Source organism: Rhinatrema bivittatum, chromosome 7, assembly GCF_901001135.1.
Source record: "Rhinatrema bivittatum chromosome 7, aRhiBiv1.1, whole genome shotgun sequence".
Taxonomy (NCBI): domain Eukaryota; kingdom Metazoa; phylum Chordata; class Amphibia; order Gymnophiona; family Rhinatrematidae; genus Rhinatrema; species Rhinatrema bivittatum.
In genome coordinates, this window is record NC_042621.1 from 302,169,543 (window position 1) to 302,191,671 (window position 22,129).

The 22,129-nt window shown below is 46.3% G+C and overlaps 1 protein-coding gene across 1 annotated transcript in view; it reads right to left on the reverse strand.

The window, feature by feature from the left end:
* PDZD8 (PDZ domain containing 8) overlaps positions 1-22,129 on the reverse strand; it is a 186,680-nt gene that overhangs the window by 87,193 nt on the left and 77,358 nt on the right. The window contains 1 exon segment of the mRNA XM_029610489.1: positions 21,761-21,863. Within this exon segment, the coding sequence (XP_029466349.1) occupies positions 21,761-21,863 (103 nt within the window).

Here is a 22,129-nt window from a genome sequence, read left to right on the forward strand (position 1 = left end):
GTCTTAAATGTGCTACTTGCTAACTTCATGGAGTGCCCCCTAGTCCTTCAATTATCTGAAAGAGTAAATAACAGATTCACATTTACCCGTTCTAGACCTCTCATGATCTTAAACACCTCTATCATATCCCCCCTCAGCCATCTCTTCTCCAAGCTGAACAGCCCTAACCTCTTCAGTCCTTCCTCATAGGGAAGCTGTTCCAATCCCCTTTATCATTTTGGTCACCCTTCTCTGTACCTTCTCCAGTGTAAGTGCATCTTTTTTTAGATGCAGCGACTAGAATTGCACACAGTATTCAAGGTGTGGTCTCACCATGGAGCGATATAGAGGCATTATGACATTTTCCGTTCTATTAACCATTCCCCTCCTAATAATTCCTAACATTCTATTTGCTTTTTTGACTGCTGCAGCCCACTGACCCGACGATTTTAAAGTATTAAACACTATGACGCCTAGATCTTTTTCCTGGGTGGTAGCTCCTAATATGGAACCTAACATCGTGTAACTATAGCAAGGGTTATTTTTCCCTATATGCAACACCTTGCACTTGTCCACATTAAATTTCATCTGCCATTTGGATGTCCAATCTTCCAGTCTTGCAAGGTCCTCCTGTAATTTATCACAATCTGCTTGCAATTTAACTACTCTGAATAATTTTGTATCAGCTGCAAATTTAATTACCTCACTCGTCGCATTCCTTTCCAGATCATTTATAAATATATTGTGAGGAATAGCCAGTAAGAAAAAGGAAGTGGTGATGCCTTTGGTGAGACCTCAACTGGAGTACTGTGTTCAGTTCTGGAGACCACATCTGAATAAATACAGAGACAGGATGAAGGCGGTCCAGAGAAGAGTGACCAATCGCTTAGAGGGATTATAGCAGTTAAGCGATTAACAAATGATTTAAAATAAATAAATAAAATGGTATGGGGTCTGTATTAGAAGAATGAGATGAGACTGAAGGATCTGAATATGTTCACCCTGGAAGAGAGGAGGTGCAGGGGACATAATCTGGACCTTCAGATACCTGAAAGGTTTTAATTATACACAATTCTCAAACCTTTTCCGCAAGCAGTAGAAGCAAAGTCATGATATGAAACTCCAGGAAGGAGGACTCAGAGCCATTATCAAGAAATATTTCTGGATGGAGAGGGTGGTGGATGCCTGAAATTCCCTACTGGAAGGGGCGGTGAAGATGAAAACAGTAATCAAATTTAAAAAAAAAGAGTTGGGATAAACACTGTGGATCCCTAAAGGCTGGAAGTGGAATGAAGAAAAGGGTGCATGAGGTAACCTGCAGGGAGCGGCAGCTGCTGCCCCTAACAGAATGCATGGAGATCACTACTTGGGGGGAGGAGACAAAAAAGGGGAATTGGATTCAGGCAATGGTCAATGCTGGGTCCTAAATTTTATGGAACGGGACACTGATATGCAGACAGTAGGGAAAAAGCTCAGGACTACTTCTATGGCCAAGTCCAAAAGCAAAGCACATTCAAACAGCTTTGTTTGAATTATCAAGAAGGCTGCTCACCCATAATTATGTTGCTAGCAGTAATTATGCTATGTGATGTCAGTTGCTTGGTTCTGATTGTAAATATTAATACCCTTAACATAAGGCTTGGGGGTAACCTGCTTGGAGTGGAAGTCACGACCATAGGAAACATCTTGGGCAGACTGGATGGACCATTTGGTCTTTTTGTGCCATCATTACTATGTTATTGTCATATGTTTGGCGGGGGGGGGGGGGCAATTGTGTGTGTGTGTGTGGGGGGGGGATGTTGTTAACACCCTGCCACTCAACCGCATTGGTAACACAGAGCTGGAAAAAACCAGAAGAATTAAGCCTCCCTTAAGATGGAGGGTCTTCATCGAATGACTTATGAGGAGAGATTGAAGAATCTAAATATGTACACCCTGGAGGAAAGGAGGAGCAGGGGTGATATGATACAGACTTTCAGATACTTGAAAGGTTTTAATGATCCAAAGTCAACGACAAACCTTTTCCGTAGGAAAAAAATCAGCAGAACCAGGGGTCACGATTTAAAACTCCAGGGAGGAAGACTCAGAACCAATGTCAGGAAGTATTTCTTCATGGAGAGGGTGGTGGATGCCTGGAACACCCTTCCGGAGGAAGTGGTGAGGATCAAATCTGTGAAGGATTTCTAAAGGACGTGGGGATAAACACTGTGGATCCATAAAGCCTAGAGGATGTGAATGAAATGAAGAGAAGAGGCATGGGGATGGCTTACGGGAATGACGGCTACTACCCTTATTCAATAAACATACACAAGGTTAATGCAACTCCAACATTGCTCTATGCTTCAACGGCAAGAGGAAATGTGGGAAAAAGGATCTGCATTCACAAATAAGCGTGGGAATAGCTTGCTTGTTACGGTGGGTACTACCCCAAACTAAATTAGACTGATACTTCACTTTCAATGCATAGCCAAGCAGCTCTCTGCTTCAATGGCAGGGGGAATGAAGAAAAGAGGATTCATATTCAATCAACCAACAAGGACTAAATTGCACAGGCTGGAAAAACAAATAAGCGTGGGAGTAGCTTGCTTGTTACGGTGGTTACTACCCTGAACCAATCAAGCCTGTTACTTCACTTTGAATACATATACAGTGCAGTTCACTGCTTCAACGGCGGGGGGGGGGGGGGGGGGGGGGGGGGGAATTATATTCAGACAACAACCAACAAGGACTAAATTGCACAGGCTGGGTAAACAAATAAACGTAGGAGTAGCTTGCTTATGGAGGCAGTTACTACCCCAAACCAATTAGGCTTGATACTTCACATTGATGCAGCTCCAGCACTGCTCTCTACATCAATGGCAGGGTTGGAAGGAAATTAGAACCAAAAGGTTACCAATCAGTACCCTGACCTCAGCGGTCAGAGTAACAGATAAGTATGAGAAAGATAAGTATGAAAGCTTGCTGGGCAGACTAGAAGGGCCGTTTGGTCTTCTTCTGCCGTCATTTCTATGTTTCTTTAAAAAAAAAAACAAAAAAAAAAAAACTAACTAAAATAAAAACTCAGATTATGGCCCCACTGTCCTCCCCAATCAGCAGAGGCTAGAGATGAGCTGACGAACTAGCACTGTCAGTAAGAAAAGCTGCTATCAGCAGTAAAGGGGGGCCGAAGCCAGCCACCATACTGCTCCTGGGCAGAACATTTCTAGCACGTGGCCTGCATGAAGCCTTTAAACCGGGAATGTGCTCGGGCGGCGTTAATTTCAAATGTCCTGTTGTCGTGGAGTTAACAGCACTGCGTGCGCACGTCATTACTGAAGAATGGTAATCACCACTGACAGCGTCTTGGAAAAGATGAAAGATGCAGCATAAATTACCCATTAAAAGTTAGGAACAAGAGAAAAACAGCTGATAAGCTTTTGTTTTTATCACACGCCAAGCCTTTCTAGCAGGGGTCTCTTTTGAAGAACGACCTGCTCATAAAGCTCCAGTGGGTATCACGAGGCACACTCTTGCATAAAAACAGAGAGATACATCAAAATTCAGAGGAAACGGTCAGCTCCTAGGACAAAGGAAGAAAAAGAAAGCTTGCCTGCTTTTTAAGTTTACCAGAACGACAGATTACAGAACTCTGTGCAAGAAAAGCTAAACCTCCTTCCCTAAAGCATTTGTCCTTATCAGATTTTACAAGTCATGTATTTTCTAAAAAAAAGTGACATTCAAAAAAAAAAAGCTTTGCTTGCTTTAATCCTCCCCTGTTCCTTTTCACAGGATTAAATTCTTAAATGGCAAACTTAAATCGGCACCTCAAGGGCTGACTGGGAGCCATGTAACTTTACGTAGTCAAATAAGCATGCCAAAATGCCAACTGTGAGCCATTTGGCTTAACGTATCTGCAAATTAGTCTTTCAGAGCCCCTTCAAACTTGACATTAGCACGCTGCATCTTCAAGCACCTCATTTCAATAGGCTGGCATTTTGTTTTATTTCTGTTTGCTCAGTTTGAGTTTGTGACGTGGTGCCAGCTGCCTTTCACGCCAAGTTCAAAAGCTGGAGGCTGGCACAGCACGCTGACAAATCGCTATCATATCGGGAAGACGGACAGACGTCGCCTTCTGCAAATCAGCGCGCCACAAACGCTGGGGCACTTGCATCACAGCGGTTAACACCAAAAAATACAAGAAAGAAAGAGGAGATAGAGAAAACGGAGTAGAATAGATTGAAACGGAACAGCTCCGTGGTCGTCGTCCTTCAGAGAAGCAACGCTGAACATGAGATATACTCTATGCATGCATGCAACACATGCTGGGGCACACATGGCGCCAAGGTGACTTACACACACCTAGCTGGACTTCTTTGTTCCTCCTCCTACCTGATCACTCATCAAAATGTGAGAGATCACGTCTTAAGGCGAAGCATTATTTTTAACCTGTTTAGTGTTTACACAAAGTTCCCACCCACTGCCCCTGTGAGATCATTATCCTGGCATTTGCCTCAATGGCAGCCCAGGCCGAAACCTTGGCACGATGGCACCCCTAGACAACTTACACAGCGTGAGGACTTCCCTCCCTACTCTGTTCCATCTAACTCTTTTCACAAAGGGCACGACCCAGCAGGCCGGAGCTCAACTGATCGAGTGGCACTGCTGGACGACTCACTCCAGGTGACCACGGACTCCTGAAGACACCAGGTCTGAAAAGTGATACGGCTAGTAACTACTTCTTGTGTTTTATAAGTAAATGACGGAGTTTTGGTGGCTTAATAGTACTCACCCCAAACTCTGAGTCACAGTACTGTGAAGCACAATCAAACGGATCAAGAAATCAGCCCTCACCAATAATTTGTAATTATTTTTTAAACTCCCACTGAAGCCAAAGGCAAATGATTGTAAATTACAAGAAATATTTGTGTGCAGTGGGAGGACTGTTCATAAAACCCGTGCCTTCACTTAAATGCCTCGGGTCAGCTGTAATCATCACAGCGAGGAGAAGAAGTGGCTCAGTCATTTAGACGTACGCATGACCGAGACCCGACCACGCTGAAGAACTGAAGTAGCAAGTTTTGTCAGAAGCCCCGAATGCAGCAATAGGCAAAACATAGTGCTATGTCGGACCAATTCAATAAGTGAATATGTTCATCTAAGGACAATAGCAAGGAGGAGCAAGATTCTCGCGATTTTAAGTGAATTGTTTTCAAAAAAAGAACTAAGAAAAGGGGACGGTGATGTGGGCTGGACCGAGATGATTACTGCATCTAAGAGAAAGTGCGGGTTTTATGAACAGTCCTCCTACCTCTTACAAATATTTCTTGTAATTTACAATAATTTGCCTTTGGCTTCAGTGGGAGTTTAAAAAATAATTACAAATTATTGGTGAGTGCTGCATGAAAACGAATCGCTATGGACACTCCATTTGTTTACAACAATGGAGCCATTTCAGTTGCTGAAAGCAATCTCCATCTAGATGCGCTGAGCCTCCCGAACCTAAGTGTATTCTCATCAGGACTTCAGGCTGGCTTTCGTTTGGTGCAGCAGAAAATAAGTTTCAGAAACTAGGGGCTGCTCTTAATTGGCAGGCAAGGTCATTAGCATTTTCTGAGGTCTTACCTGAGTACGGTAAAGGGGAGCACGGGAGAGGTCGCACCAGAACCTGTAACACCCAGCTGGCAAACCCGTGGAAAGGTGGTGGTTTTGGAACAATACGTGGAAGGGGACAGGACTGTACTGAGGAATGAGAGGGAATCCAGGATCCCGGCAGAACATTGCACTGACAAGAATTTAAACCAGGCAAAAGCAACGGCAAACAGAAGCTAATTAAATTGGGCTGTCACCCCCCCACACCCCCACCACCAACCCCTCCCCCCCCCAAAAAAAACCCCAAAGGTTGTGGTGAAAAATACAAATGTGTGTGTGCACCTGTAACGAACAGGGAGGGCAAGAGGGCAGATACAATGCTATTCAGAGGGAAGACCAGGAAGACTGTAAAGACAAATGCATCTAGTCTTGAGAATAAAAGTCCAGAAACAATCTATGTCGTGAGTGCAACAGCTTCTTCCTGGAGTTCGGACAGTGTAAGTTTTCGAGGCGAGCTTGGAGGTTCTGTAATCAGGCGAGCGGTGCCCGTTTCTGCATCTCTCTGTACTACGTATGCAGAGAATACGCTCAGTCCCCACACTCCTGTCAGGAAGGCCGTTCTGGCGGTGTCTCATTTACCAGACCGGATGGTCTGCTGTCATTACTATGCACATGGTTTTCCGGCATCAAGCATTGTAGTGAGAAAGAACTCTGAGATGTGCAAACAATGACGCAAGACAGAAAGACACGAACTCTAAATGTCAAGTAAGAAGCTGGCAGTGGGAGCCGGGAGATGGAGTTTGAGGTTTGAGCTGGAGCTTGATTAAATCTCCCCAACCCCACCCCTCTAAAGCCCCCAAAACGCGTTCCATTGCCCCTGTGAGAAGCTGATGCACAACAACCAGGAGAGAGACCGTGGGGGCGACTGGGTGATACAACATTGTTGTAAAGTGATAAAGGGACGGTAACGAGAGGCGTCAGCAGCAGGAAAAGAAACAGTGACGCCTCTGAGCCAGCTGTTGGGGAGACTTAACTTAAAATAGTGTGTCCAATTCTAGGAGGAAGTATTATCTCTGAAAAGGCAGAGATAGGCTGGAAGCGGTCCAGAGAAAAGGTTACCAAAATAGGGCAAGGTCTGAACAAAAAACACGAGATGAGACTTAATGATCTAAATACGAATACCCTCATGGTGAGAAGAGACAAGGCGGATATAATAGAACAGTCAAATACCGCAAAGATAGATCTCAATCTGAGGAAAGACGACGCAGCATGAGGATGGGCTCGGAAGCAACATCAGAAAACATTTCTTCATGGAAAGGATCACGGATCTATGGATTCTCAGGGGAGGTTATGGAAACAGTAAGAGTGCACAAAAATGTCTGGGATAGGTAAAGAGGATCCCTAGTGGCAAAGACATTTAGGGAAACCAGTGATCAACTAGGGGTTATAACCTCACACCATTAGTAGAACTGAGTAGACTAGATGGGCCTAACGGTCCTTATCTCGTGTCCTATTTGTCATGATAAGAACAAGGTTGGGAGGCTGCAATTCGCCTTTCACGCCCTCAAATGCAAAAGCAAGGAGAGAAGTGATAAGAACGAACCGAAGGGCAGAGAAAGGAAACATGACTTAATACTGCAAGTCACGGGGTAGCTTGGTTTATACTAGGCAGCTCCAACTCTGCAGAAATAAACCAGGGTAGTGCCAGCAGGCTGGTGGTTTCCAGGGACTGTCCAGTAAGTCAACTGGAACTGGGGAGGCCAACATATTCAGGTAATAACCTCGCTAGTTCTGAAAGCTGCTTAAAGTGAGGGGGAGAAAAGAATGTGGGATTAAGATTGGGAGAGCATAAGCTCATTGGCAGGATGGCAGAGAACCAATGAGTAAAACAAAAGCTGACTTGAAGAAGAAGCAGCGAGATCCTACAAACGGTAAAGCTTCAGGGAGCAGTCTTTGGACTGGTTCTTTTCAACATTTTCATGACCAACATAGCGGAAGGACTGCTGGGAAAGGTTTGTCTTTTTTCTGATGATACCAAAATCTGCAACAGGACAGTCAGCCAGGAAGGCATGGAAAACATTAGGAGAGATCTAGGGAATCTTGAGCAATGGTCCAGGGTCTGGCATCTAAGATCTAATGCTAACAAAATACTGACCCAGAGATCCTACATAGCCTGCAGCCACTAAGACCTCAAGGTCCATTGGGTGTTTCTCACATATAAATGTACTATGGACGTTATATGCACTGTTGACACCATGAAGCCCAACAGCCTCAACATGTGCCACACTGACTGCTCATCTGGATCTCTTCCACTTCGGCCATCAAAGTGGTGGCCCTTTGTTGCAGGAGGAAGGCTTCTACCTGAATTGTGTTTAGCACAGCTCTGATAAACTCCAATTGAGGTGACAGATTGAGGTGAGACGTGGGGTAGCTGATGACAAACCCTAGTAATTCCAACACTGGATAGTCATGGGTATTGATTCCTTGGCTCCATATGTGTCCTAAACATGTCCTAAACATATGTGTCCTCCATATGTGTCCTAAACATGTCCAAAATCTGTTAAAAGTGCTCTGTTGATAGACCGTTTCAAGGCTTGTCATCTTGAACTTTGCTTTATACAAGATTAATACTCAAGACAACATCCAGGCCTTCTTTCATGTCTTGTTACCAAGTTTTGTAATAATCTACACCACCATGCTGGGTCAGACCAAGGGTCCATCAAGCCCAGTATCATCTTTCCAACAGAGGCCAAACCAGGCCACAAGAACCTGGCAAGTACCCAAACACTAAGAAGATCCCATGCTACTGATGCCATTAATAGCAGAGGCCATGCTCTAAGTCAACTTGATTAATAGCAGTTAATGGACTTCTCCTCCAAGAACTTATCCAAACCGTTTTTAAACCCAGCTATACTAACTGCACTAACCACATCCTCTGGCAACAAATTCCAGAGCTTTATTGTGCATTGTGTTATAGACATACCACTGCTCCATGCAGGCTACCCAAATACTTTCTTGGGTGCCTGATGCAACCAAACCACTTAGGATTGTAACTGCCATTCCATTCAGATTACTTCAATGCCTTCTTACAAGCCTGATGCAGACAATTATGATGGCTCTCTTCTGTCATACATCACTGCTTCCATCAGAGCGATAAAAGTCTTCAAAGATTCACTTTTTTTTTGCTGGTTACTAAGATAAATATTGCAAAGCATTCAAAAAAGTCATCTTTTTGCAAATCCTTCATATATCTCTGCCACCTCTACACTGTAAGTGACACATTAGATATATTTAATAACCCCACATCATTTTTCAAAGCTAATTATGACACAAATAATGGGATCCGATGAAAGTCATCTTTTTGCAAATCCTTCATATATCTCTGCCACCTCTACACTGTAAGTGACACATTAGATATATTTAATAACCCCACATCATTTTTCAAAGCTAATTATGACACAAATAATGGGATCCGATGAAATTTTCTGCAGCATTTGTTATAATACTCTAAAGCTGTCTGCACTTTTATTACTAAAATTGATTAAAAGAGATAGGAAATGCTAATAATCCACTACCCTAAAAAAAAGAAAAGTCTCCATACAAATAATCTTTAGGAATATTTTTGCAAAGGAGTGAGGGGAGGGGACAATAAGCTGTCAGAATCCATAAGACTAGGCAGCTCTTCAGGATGCACTGAACACTCAAACCAACTGCAGTGAGCAATTTGTCAATACCTGGGAATTATTTTGCTGGCATTTTTTGTTTCTGGAGTTCTGTTCTCTTGTTTTGGAGTTTCTGGCATATCAGTTTCTAGTGAATATACATGGCCCATCTATTTAACAATAGTTAGTGATCTATCTACAAGCTGCAGAATTGATGGACCAGAGGCAGCATGGTTTCACCAAGGGAAGGTCCTGTCAGACAAATCTGATCGACTTTTTTGATTGGGTGACTAAGGAATTGGATCGAGAAAGAGCGCTTGATGTCATCTACTTGGATTTTAGCAAAGCTTTTGATACGGTCCCGCACAGGAGATTTGTGAATAAAATGAGAAGCTTGGGTGTGAGTGCCAAGGTGGTGGCCTGGATAGCAAAATGGTTGAAGGACAGAAGACAATGTGTTATGGTAAATGGAACTTACTCTAAAGAGAGAGTGATGATGAGCTGAGTGTCGCAAGGGTCAGTGTTGGGACCGGTCCTGTTCAATATCTTTGTGAGCGACATCGCGGACGGGATAGAAGGTAAGGTTTGTCTATTTGCGGATGATACTAAGATCTGCAACAGAGTGGACACACCAGAAGGAGTGGAGAGAATGAGACGGGATTTAAGGAAGCTCGAAGACTAGGCGAAGTTATGGCAGCTGAGATTCAATGCCAAGAAGTGCAGAGTCATGCATATGGGCTGTGGAAATCCAAAAGAATTGTATTCGATGGGGGGTGACGGGCTGATTTGCACAGAGCAGGAGAGAGACTTGGGGGGTGATAGTGTCTAACGATCTGAAGTCGGTGAAACAGTGTGACAAGGTGACAGCTAAAGCCAGAAGAATGCTGGGCTGCATAGAGAGAGGAATTTCGAGTAAGAAAAGGGAAGTAATTATCCCCTTGTACAGGTCCTTGGTGAGGCCTCACCTGGAGTACTGTGCTCAGTTCTGGAGACCGTATCTCCGAAGGGACAGAGATAGGATGAAGGCGGTCCAGAGAAGGGCGACCAAAATGGATGGTCTTCATCGAATGACTTATGAGGAGAGACTGAAGAATCTAAATATGTATACCCTAGAGGAAAGGAGGAGCAGGGGTGATAAGATACAGATGTTCAGATACTTGAAAGGTTTTAATGATCCAAAGTCAATGACAAATCTTTTCCATTGGAAAAAAATCAGCAGAACCAGGGGTCACGATTTAAAACTCCAGGGAAGAAGACTCAGGACCAATGTCAGGAAGTATTTCTTCACGGAGAGGGTGGTGGATGCCTGGAACACCCTTCCGGAGGAAGTGGCGAAGACCAGAACAAACTATGACGAATTTCAAAGGGGCATAGGATAAACACTGTGGATCCATAAAGCCTGGAGGATGGGAATGAAGAGAAGAGGTATGGGGGTGGCTTGTAGGAATAAACACTGTGGATCCATAAAGCCTGGAGGATGGGAATGAATAGAAGAGGTATGGGGGTGGCTTGCGGGAATGACTGCTACTACCTGGTGATTAATACCCTTATTCAATAAACATTCACATGGTTAATGAGACTCCAACATTGCTCTATGCTTCAACAACCAACATTGCTCTATGCTTCAATGGCAAGAGGAAATGTGGAAAAGAGGATTTCATTCAGGCAACAACCAACAAGGTAGCACAGTCTGGGTAAACAAATAAGCGTGGGAGTAGCTTGCTTGTTGCGGTGGTTACTACCCCAAACCAATTAAGCCTGATACTTTACTTTCAATGCATATCCAGCGTAAATCTCTGCTTCAACGTTATCAACGGCAGGGGGGAATGAAGATAAGAGGATTTACATTCAGACAACAACCAACAAGGACTGAATTGCACCAGTCTGGGTAAACAAATAAGAATGAGAGTAGCTTGCTTGTTGCGCCGGTTACTACGCCGAACCAATTTAAGCCTGTTACTTCACTTGGAAAGCATAGCCAGTGCAGTTCACTGCTTCAACGGCAGGAAATGAAGAAATAGGACTTACATCCAGCCAACATCTAACAAGGCATTGATCTGAGCAGTATGAGTATACAAACATCGGGGTAACTTGCTCGATACAACGGTTACTACCATCAAACATTAAGCCTTATACTTCACTTTGATACAGCTCCAACACTGCTCTCTGCATCAATAGCGGGGGTGGAAGGAAATTAGAATATAAAAGCTACTAATAAGGGCCCTGAACTCAGCGGACGGAGTAATAGATAAGTATGAAAAAAATAAGTGTGAAAGCTTGCTGGGCAGACTGGATGGGCCTATTGTTTTTCTTCTGCCATCATTTCTATGTTTCTATAACATGAAAAACTTCACATTCCTCAGTATTGCTGAGACAGAAACTGGGCTGTGTCTGCTTTTTAGTCATCAATAAACCCCAAATTTTGAAATGGAAAAATTGATTGGAATTTATTTAATAACATTTATGAATTGTTTTACAGATTACAAATTGCCCAAAGCAATGAACAAATAAAACAAAATTCAAAAATACAACTATAAAATTCAATAAATAAAATCTCTCATAACACAGTATCAATGATTCAAACAGAAAGTTGCATCACACATTCCCCACGAGACGTCCAACCATGGGATCATCATATCATCTACTACAGTACCTGAATGTAAACCGATGTGATATCTCAGATCGAATGTCGGTATATAAAAATAATAAATACAAAAAATTTTAGGAAGGCACTCCATTGCTTTCAAGTATAAGCCAAGTTTGTATTTGTTTTTTTAATGGAATTCCAATAAATCTCCTTCTTTCCGGGTCTATGTTTGACATATTTTTGAAAATAAGATTCATCTCCAGATTTGGGTGTGCTAGTACTGACCTCAGAGACATCTCATGCAAGCTCCCTTTCTTCCCATTGGTGAGGTCCCTCCCTAGCCTCATTTGCCACCATTAAGCCCACATGAACTACCAGTAGCAAACACAAGGAAAGGTCAAGTCAGACTCTGATGGAATCAATGCGACTGCAACAGCTGCTACACTCACCAGCTCTGCAGTCTTATGCTGGGTCAATAAAACACAAAGAATCCCGTTGCAAACTTGCAAAACAAGCTCCGTCTCTGATCTCTCATTCTCCTCCAGCTGTTATTATTCCTGAACAGCACTTGAATGGCTTGCATAAAAGGTTGTGTATATGGCTCCCTTCTATTCATTACCTGTGCACAAATTACTGCTTGCAAATATATGAAAGGTTTGGCCTACAGAAGGCATGGTTGCTTTTATCTGAATACAAGGCTACTTTTGTTTGGACTTGTTGGATTTAATGATAATGGAAGTGAAGGAGCCCCTGATAATCACATACAGGACGAGCAGCTCTGCCACAGCACCTTGGTCCTAAACAGCAGCATCCCCAATTTCACCTTGAGTGCGCTGAGGAGAAGAAGAAGCTAAATGGAAAGCCCCAGGACATGTGCTGCGGTCCAGACCAGGTTCCGTTTCAGCATGGAGAAGACCCCGGTGACAGGGAATGGCCTCCCCACTGGGTTGAGCTGAAGTACCGTGCTGTTCAGAAGCAGCTGAAAACCTGGCCCTTCCCTGCGTTTCACGGGTAACTGAATACCATCTACGAAACAAGAAGAATGGATAGCACGGTGGCTGCCTCTGGAGAGGGGCGCTGCGAGAATTTGTGTTTGTAATCTCTGTTCTGCATGTGTGTGCGTTTCTGTCCTTGGTTGTCCCTTGCTTTTGATTGTTGAAAAGTTATAACTCGCTTCTAGCTGCCTGTCTATACCGGCTGGGGAATCGGTTAATAAAATGGTTTAACATAATAAAAGGAGTGCATCTCACTCCTGCCCTGAATCCTCCTCCTCCCCCCTGTAGCGCTGTAGTGAATAATTCTCGGACCTATATTGGCCCTAGCAAAAAACTGGAATGTTTTTAAGTGGATGAGCCTTTAATTCAGACACCCCCATCCTCGGTTTATGACATCAACCTTTGAGGCCAAACTGGTCCTTCTTCACCTATGCTGAAGAACAGACCTACATGACCTCAAAAGCTCAGGTACTACATCATTTTTTTTTTTTACATTGGATCAACAAAATAAAAAAGTACAAGTACAAAATTTGCACTATTCCAGAGAGCGAGCGAGAGAGAGAGAGCCCTGCAGTAACTCCTACTGCTCCAACCCAAGCTGGGCCATCAATGGCCACTTTCCAATCAATGTCCTCTACAAACACACACCCACGTCATCCTCCCCAAACACCCTGAACTACACTATACAGTTATCATATTTTATATTTTAATTGGGTGACTAGAGAATTAAACCAAGAAAGAACACTCAACCTGGTTTACTTGGATTTCACAAGGCTTTTGATGTGGTCCTCATAGCAGGCTCATGAATAAAATGAGAAGCCTGGGGGTGAGTCCCAAGCTGATGCAATGGATTATAAATTGTTTGAATGCGGGATGACAGTGTGCAATGGTAAATGGAATCTCTCTGGAGAAAGAACGGCGATAAACGGAGAGTCAGAAAGCTCAGTTCTGGGCCCTGCTCTGTTCAACATATTTGAGAGCAATATTGCAGAGGGGTTAAAAGGTAACGTTTGTCTATCCGTGGATGACACTAAGATCTAGCACAGAGTGGAGAGAATGAGAAGCAATCTAAGGAAACTCGAAGAGTGGTTGAAGGATTGCTAGACAGGACTCAACCCCAAACAGTGCAGAGTCATGCCGGGGTGCCATAATCCAATGTGATAACGAGCGAGAGACGGACAGGGAAAGAGACCTTAGCGTGACGCGAAGCAATGTGATAATGCAGTGGGGCTGAGGCCAGAAGGATGCTGGGCTGCACAGAAAGAGGAGGTGATAGCGACCCTGGTGAGGCTTCACCTTGGGGACAGAGTCCAGTTCTGGAGACGGTATCACAAAAGGGATAAGGACAGGAGAGAAGCGGCGCAGAGAAAGGCAACCAAGATAGTGTGGGGTCTGCTCTGAATGACTTATCAGATGAGACTAGAGGTCCTAAATATGTATACCCTGAAGGAGAGGAAAGGTGGAGGAGATAATGAGCCAGACTTTTAAATACCCGAAAGTTATAAATGATGCATGAGAATCAAATCTTTCCCAATGGAAAGGAAGCTTTGGGACCAGGGGTCATATATCTGAGACTCCAAGGGGGTAGAGTCAGGAACAGCGGGGTGAGGGATGCCTGGAACGCTCCCCCAGAAGAGGTTGAGAAGACAAGAACAATACATGGAAGTCAAAAGGGCACGGGAGAAACCCAGAGGATGGAAATGAACACCGTGCGAGGAACAGCAGTTACGTGGGCGAGAGGGGAGAGTAACCTGACCAGGGAGGCACTCACTACCCTAAGCAACTTGCTGGGCAGACAGGATGGACCTTTGGGTCTTTATCTGCCATCATTACTACCTTAGTATGTTTTTGGTCTGCCTACGTCCTCCTGCTTCTCTGCACTTTTAACTCAACGGGAATCGGTGCTGGGAAACACCACAAAGGGTCTTCATTTATAATCCCCCATTTTATATTCCACGTGACAATCCTTGGACAAACACAGGACCCCCTTCCAGAAACCTGCACTCACAGGCCCTAAATCCAGCCATGGCATGATGATGATGACTTCCCCAGCCAGCCCTATATTTCTATTTTAACCCAACTCTTCAGGAATAGATCAGAGAGCTAACGCGTCAATCAGCTAAATAAAGTTTACACATTACTTGTATTTGACACCATTAGTAAAAGCAATAAATGATTTATTCCCTAGCTGAGAAACAAGGTCACACGCAGAGCAGTTAATGAATCCTAAAAGAGCTGTCTCAGAGAAGCAATCTTCTTACAACCTGCAGGTATCAGCCCCTTTATTTAATACAGCAGCAATAACACCAGAAGCCCCCGGACTGTAGAAACTGTGTGCCAGTACCGGCTCTTCATTTGGACAGGGTCAGAAGTGCTTGATCTGTACAAACCATGATGGCCCAGCCAGTCTGCCAGTTATTCCCGTCCACAGTCCGAGCTCTCTCCTTATTCAGGACAGTTTGTAAGGTCTTCCTATCTTGGGCAGATGAGCATACAAGGTGCCTTAATTCACACTCAGCCCCCTCCCTTCCCATGTCGCACCAGAAAGCTTTGTAAGTCGGTAAGTAAGGAGTGAAGGAGTAGGCTAGTGGTTAGAGCAGTGGGCTACCACCCAGGGAAACCAGGATTCAAATCTCACTGTTGCTCCTTGTGACCTTGGGTAAGTCCTTTGCCTCAGGTACAAAATTAGATCGCAAGCCCTGAGGGGATAGGGAAACATCTATAGTACCTCAATGTAATCTGCTTTGATGTACACTTTGAAGTGCCTAAAAATGGAATATAAATAATAATTCAGGCCCTGATGTAGAATACAGGAGTAAAACACACGCGCTGTACTTCAGGGCACATTTTCTTAACACAGCCTAAAAAAAGATTTATTTCCAATGCTGTAAGTTAACAGTGTGCAAAATGCATCGGGAGTTAAAGCACACAAAGCCAAAATTTACAAAAAAAGAACAGCACAAATAAATCAGGTTTAATACGCACAAACTATGTTTCCCCTTATAAAACACGATTTATGCACAAGGTGCCTACAAAACACGAGTTAAGGACACAAAAGTGGTGCCTGAATTTTCATAGGAGACTTATGTGCGTCAGTGCAGTCTGAAAACTGAGAGGCTGTGCAGATACGAAGTCGCATCCGCTCCCCAGCCAAAGAATGCACGGAAAGGCTCCAGAACACCTCTTCCAAGCGAGGGAGAGAGCACACCCCAAAACAGGGCCTCATGCTCGCTTTCAGAGCGCATGCACATAAAACAGGGCTTTATACGTGGAAGTGGCCTTGAAAACCAGGCCCACAGAACAGGCGTCGGGAGAGCCCAACCTGCTTCCTGCACAGGAATTCCAAGTAAGAGATCCTCCCTCCTGCACCACAAACTGCAGGTTCAGAGCCCGTACACTACTTCACTCTCACCAGCTAATGAGAGATTACACAGAAAAAAAACAAACGAGACATCAATCGACATTTGGGTCTGCATGGAGGCGCACTGATTTGTGTGCTTGGTTTTACTCACGTGTGCGTGCTAAACGCCTTCTTAACGCGGCTTGCTGTACTTGCACGACCCAGCGCAAAGCCAAGCACCCCCCTCATTATGGGCCGGATTTTCAGAGGATTTACGCCCGTCACCGGGCTTATGCGTGCCGGGCTTATTTTCAAAAGGCCCGACAACACGCGTGTAAGTCCCGGGGCTTTGCTAAAGGGACAGTCCGGGGGTGGGGTCAGAGGCCCCTGGCACAGTGGCCATTTGCCGCTGTGCGGGGGATTGCGGGTCGGCGGTCGGCCGGAGCACACAAGAAACAAGAAAAAAGAAAAAGGTAGGGGGGAAAAGGGCGGGGGAAGGCAATGCAGCTTGGCGCGCAGAAGGTGCACAGTTGTGCACCCCCTTGCGCGCGCAGACCCCCGATTTTATAACTTGCGTGCGCCTGTGAGCACAAGTTATGAAATCAGGCATAACTGTGTGCGCGTCGGGTAGCGAGTGCACCTGTACGCCCGCGTGCACCCCTATATCCAGGGGCTTAAATAGCCCTGAATGTTAGTGCGGCTGTGCGCAGACGCCCAGCCTCCTAGCTCCCCTGCGTAGCCTGCAGATAGAGGCGGCACCGGTATCTCTTCTAGGACTTCCTGTTACTCCTGTTGTCTACGTCCCTCCTCACCACATATTCTCGCAGCCCCAATAACCAGCGTTGACTTGTTCCAGCTGCTAGGTCAGAAGCAAGGATCCTCCGTGCTTATCCCAAGAGCCCTTACAGCCTCTGTTACTTTTAGACTCCAGGAGGATGTCCCACACGTCCACAGCCCTTTCCATGAAAACGTCTCGAGGCTGTTCCTGAATCTAACCCCTCCCCTCAGAGTCCCACATCATAGCCCCCCTTGCTTCCCACTGAAAAAAAAAAAAAGCTTACTTCCCCCTTTCAGGTAACTGAATGTCTCTACTGCATCTCCCATTTTCTCTCTCCTCTAGGGAAGTGCTTCCCAACCAGACTGGGGCGCCCTCCGACCCGATCAGGCGTGCCACAGAAAAGTCACCACTGCCCGATTCTCCCATCCAGGCCAGCACCTGGGCTCTGCTCTCCGCGCCTCACTGCGACCGGAGACACCAGGACTGGCTCTTAAGCTTTCCTGAGGACACGTCTAATCAGCCAGTCATGCATGCCTCCTCTTCCTATCTACAGAACGAGCCCTGGAGTTTGGTAATTAACGGGCAAACATGCAAGGCACGGACAGCCGAGACCCACTTTGTGCGGCACACGCCCTGCACACAGGGCCTCCTCTCATCCTCCTTTCTTTATCCCCAGCCTGAAGGGGGGGTCAGGATGCACCGAGCACTGCGGGCTGCTCGTTTTCAGGCCGATACAATACAGCGACCTCAGCTGAGCGCGCTGTGCGGCCCGCGGCAGGACGCGAGTTTTAGATGCGTGTCCGCAACCTCTTATACCATAAGGGGGGATTAGCGCATCCAAAACGCACGTCCAACCCCCTGTGAAAATAATCACGCTCATCACACGCAAATGCATGTTGACCAGGGTATTAGCTATTCCCCTCCCCTGAAAAAAAAAAAGTGCGCCCGACCCAGATATTTTTACGCTCAGAAATCAATGCCTGCCCAGAGCAGATGATAATTTCTGAGCCGCCCAAAAAATGCTGCTTTTCTGTACATCCTCTGACTTGATATCGCGGAGATGTTAAATCGGAACAAAAAGGTTTTAAAATATTTTTTTAAAAGTGCGTCCGCGGTCAGGTTAGGAAAAGGGGCGCTCACTTAACCATGGCTGTGCACCGGTCAGGAAAACAAGACGCTGCCGAGGAGGCGCTGGGGGGGCGCACATTTGTCCTTAGCGAGCCCCCTCATGTTAATATTGGATCGGGAGCCCAGGAGAGGCGGCTGGCGCGCGCGTTAGGAGAGCGGGCGCCGGTTCTCTGCGCCTCTCTATGGTATGGGCCTGTCTGGGTGCTGGGAACAGCAGCCCTGGCAGCCGCATGGAGCAGTGAAGGCAGAGTAACTCAGCCGGCCGCTCGCACCACATGCAGGAAGCTGGGGCACCGCGATGGGTTCATGTGGGTCTTTGCCCCCTCTCTCCACACAAGAATTCTGTCAATGTAGGGCATGAAAAGGCTGGGAAACACTCCTTATTTATTTGAGCGTTTCCTATCCCCTCGTTCCACGTGAGAATCACCAGTTCACGACGGTGTGCAGGGCCGACACCGGCACAACCTAGGATGGATTACAAAGGCAGACACGTAACGTACAATCAGAGCTAAGATGATGGCGGGTGCTGTTCAGGACAAGTTTGGGTTATCTGAGTCAAGGAGAGCTGGATATACCAGTCAAACAGCAGGCATTAGTGAATCTCTTACATTTCTTACTGTTCGAGGATTCTCTGGCATCGAGTTCCATAGCTTTGGGCCAGCAATTGATATCGCTCGGTCTGTGTTTGTGTGAGAGGAGAATCTCTTCTGCTCGGGACCCTTAAGTCTAATCAAACAGATCCAGCACCGTTTTGATAACCAGTCTCTGGGAGGCTTCCGCTTTGTGTCTTTCTGGAGACAACAATGCAGGTGAGGTCTCAGCGATGAACTGCACAACAGCATTACTGCTTTCTTTTTTCCCCCACTAGTTCTGCCTCTCCCTATGCATCCAACATTTCTTCAGCTCTGACCACCGTCTTCTAAACCCTCCGTGGAAAAGCGGCTCACGGGACAGGGGCGAAAGGGGGAGTAGAATAAGGAATAATCTAAGGAATTATTTCTTTACAGAAACGGTGGCTGATGCACGGAGCGGCCTCCCAGTGAAGGTGATGGAGACAAAGACAATGGCTGAACTCAAAAAAGCCTGAGATCTCAGAGGGACTGGAGAGCTGAGCAGTTGGTGTGGATGGTCTTTTTCTGCCCGCATCATGACAAACCATGACCATGCTGGGTTTTATTGCTGCTGTTGATGTCTCAGTTTTGCTTTTTGCTTTGTAATCTCTCCACTATAAAATTGTAAAGTGCTGCAGGTGAACATGACATGTTTTGCACATGGCAGCCACATCACACAAAGCAGTGACAACAGAAATGGGGAGCATCTGGCTACCAGCAGTATTGGCGATGGCCAGAACTGGGGCACTGGCCACTCCACTGGAGGCCTCAGGCTCAGTTCCACAGCAGCACGAAAGCTAGTGGGGTCGCCCATGCCCACCAGCCGAAGAGGACAGCTGGCAGGGTATCCCAGGCCCTACTAGAGGTAGGATGAGGCTGCCGTGAGAGGGTAAGGAAATAAAAACAGGAGAAAGGGGTGATAGAGGAGTGGGAGAGGGATAGATGAGAGGGAGGGAACAGGAACAAAGTGGAGAGGCAAGGGGGAAAAGAGTGCCACCTCTCTCCACCTGTAACACACACGAGGAGCACGGGGGGAGGGAGTCGAGAGACTAAGTCAGCAGTGCAGGGGAGAACAGACACCTAGTGACTCCCCACTTACACCTCCACCAACTCCCCCCTCCAAACACACGCGAAGGGGGAGAAGGGAAGAAAAGCAGAGTGCAAATGAGACGAGAAGAGATAGGGAGGCAGCAAGTGAGAGGGAAGGAGGTAAGAAGGGGGAACTGAGAGAGAGGGAACACAGAGGGGTGGAGTGAGTAAGAGGTAAGGTGATGGGAGGGAAAGACACCCCCCACACATGGATAGAGGTGGGCGCAAAGGCTGCCTCCCACCCTACATGCACCTCCCCCAGTGACCCATGCACGCCGACCTAACGCCAGTCCTGCACGCACTCCTGGAGGTTCAGCAGTGTGCTCGCGTCCAGGGCGTGGACGCACAACACACGCACTGCAGGTCTAAACTTCTCTTTCTGGGTTCAGCCTTAACGAATAAATGGAGTTAGGACTCCTCATCCTGTCACTAGGTCACCGAGCAATCTGTCCATGCATGGTCAAGTCAGATGCCCCCGGCCGGCCATTCCCTGCAGAGCATCCATCTATCCGCAGGGACGGCGAGGAAAGCGAGCAGCAGCGCAGCCCCTAAGAAATATTCATCAAAATGTGCAGTGAGTAGGAGCTGCGCCCCCTCGCTAGTGGGGGGGGTGAGAGCGGTGCAGGCAGGCACGTTCCTCCGTGCAGTCTCCACACATGGATGTGAGTGTGGGAGGAGGGGGGAGGGGTTTGGCAGCAATGGGGGGTGCATGGGAGAATTTGAAGGTGGGGTTGTGTGAGGGGGTTCGGCGGTGGGGGTAATGTATGTGTGAGGGTGAATTTGGTGGTGGGGTTGTGTTTGCAGGGTTGGCAGCAGTGGTGGGGTGGGGTGATATGTCTGTGTGGGGGGGGGTTGGCAGTGGAGGTCGTGTGTGAACAGATAGTACAGAGTGGGTCTAGGTGAGTGTGTGTGGGGGCGCTGGTGTGTGAGATATCTGCAGGGGTTGGGGGTGGTGTAGGCAGTATTAAAGCGTGGTGTGTGTGGGGGAAGGGGTAGTGGTGTTTGTGGGACGTGTCTGTGGGGTGATATGGTGGAGTAGGGGTGTTTCTGTTGATATGGGTATGTGTGGAGGGTGGGAGGTTAGTGTGGAAGGAGGGTTTGTGTTCACATTCTCTCCTCCCCCTCCCTTAGCATTCCCGTCTAGCTCCTCTCCTCACCTTCCTCCTCCCAATCCAATACAGGGCAGTATAACACAAGCTTTGCTGAAATCCTACCACACACCATCTCTGATCTCTCTGGTCACACAACAGAAACACTCAGAGGTTGTTTTTAAAATGCTTTTAGATATACTTTATAAAAGTTTCACACGCAGTCCCATCTCTCTCCCTGTCACTTAATGCTCCTCAGACCAGGTTATGACAGTCGACTCAGCAGATTAACCATGCTGCCACCAAGTGGTCAGCACGTGTGCCTGCAGCACCATACAAACCCGGCTTCCCAGACCCAGAGACATGTGGCTGCAAATAGTATACAGACTATATATAACAGACAGAAAAACCCACAGCTTGCAGCCAGACACAAAAGCTAAGATCCGGCACCCATATAAGAGCACTGCAAAAGGTGGGAAATACGGTTCAGACTGGAAAAAAAAAAAAAAATACACTGAAAAACATGCTTATGCCTTCATAAAATGTCGGCCACTTCAGTGAGATGCATAAAGAGAAGCCATGGTAATAACTTCAAGGCAGATTTTACCTGGCTATAGGTGCACTTTGTAAGTCAGCTAGGCTGAAATATCTCCCATAACCATGTAGAACCTACAATATAGCACGGCACACCCCGCAGAGATGGGTGGGGGGACTGAGAGGTGGGAGAGGAGATGATTTTGGCCTGAACGTTTGCTGCATTCCTTGTGGGCAATCTTGCTTTGTACATATATGTGCCAGAAACGTCATTTCTCCTATTCTGAAGGATGGGGGGAGCAGGAAAACGGTGAACAGAAAACAGGTGCTGGGGTTTTTGCCAGAGGGAAAGCTAAGCGTGCGCACACACAGCAGAGAGAATAGACAGAGGCTGCTTTTACCCGCTTGATGGAACTTCTCGTTTTCTCTTTCCATACACTGCTGCTCAGCTCCAGAGTGCAGTGAACATTGGTTTCTCTTTCATAAGAGCCGAATATCAGGAGCCTGAAACGAAGAGGAGAAGCGAGCTCAGGGTCACATTTCAAGCCCAGGGTTTAACGAGTGAAACACTTTTAATGAGGATTGCAATGTCATTTATTGGGGTTTTTAATCACAATGTTTTTAACAGGCAATAATTTGTAAACGTGTAATCTTAGTGGTGGTTGCCACGTATAGTTCAGCCTTACACACTTCAGAACACATACAGACAAAAGAGCAGCATTGAAAGGGTATCATTCAGTGCATCTGTTCGGGGGGGCCCTGTGGACACC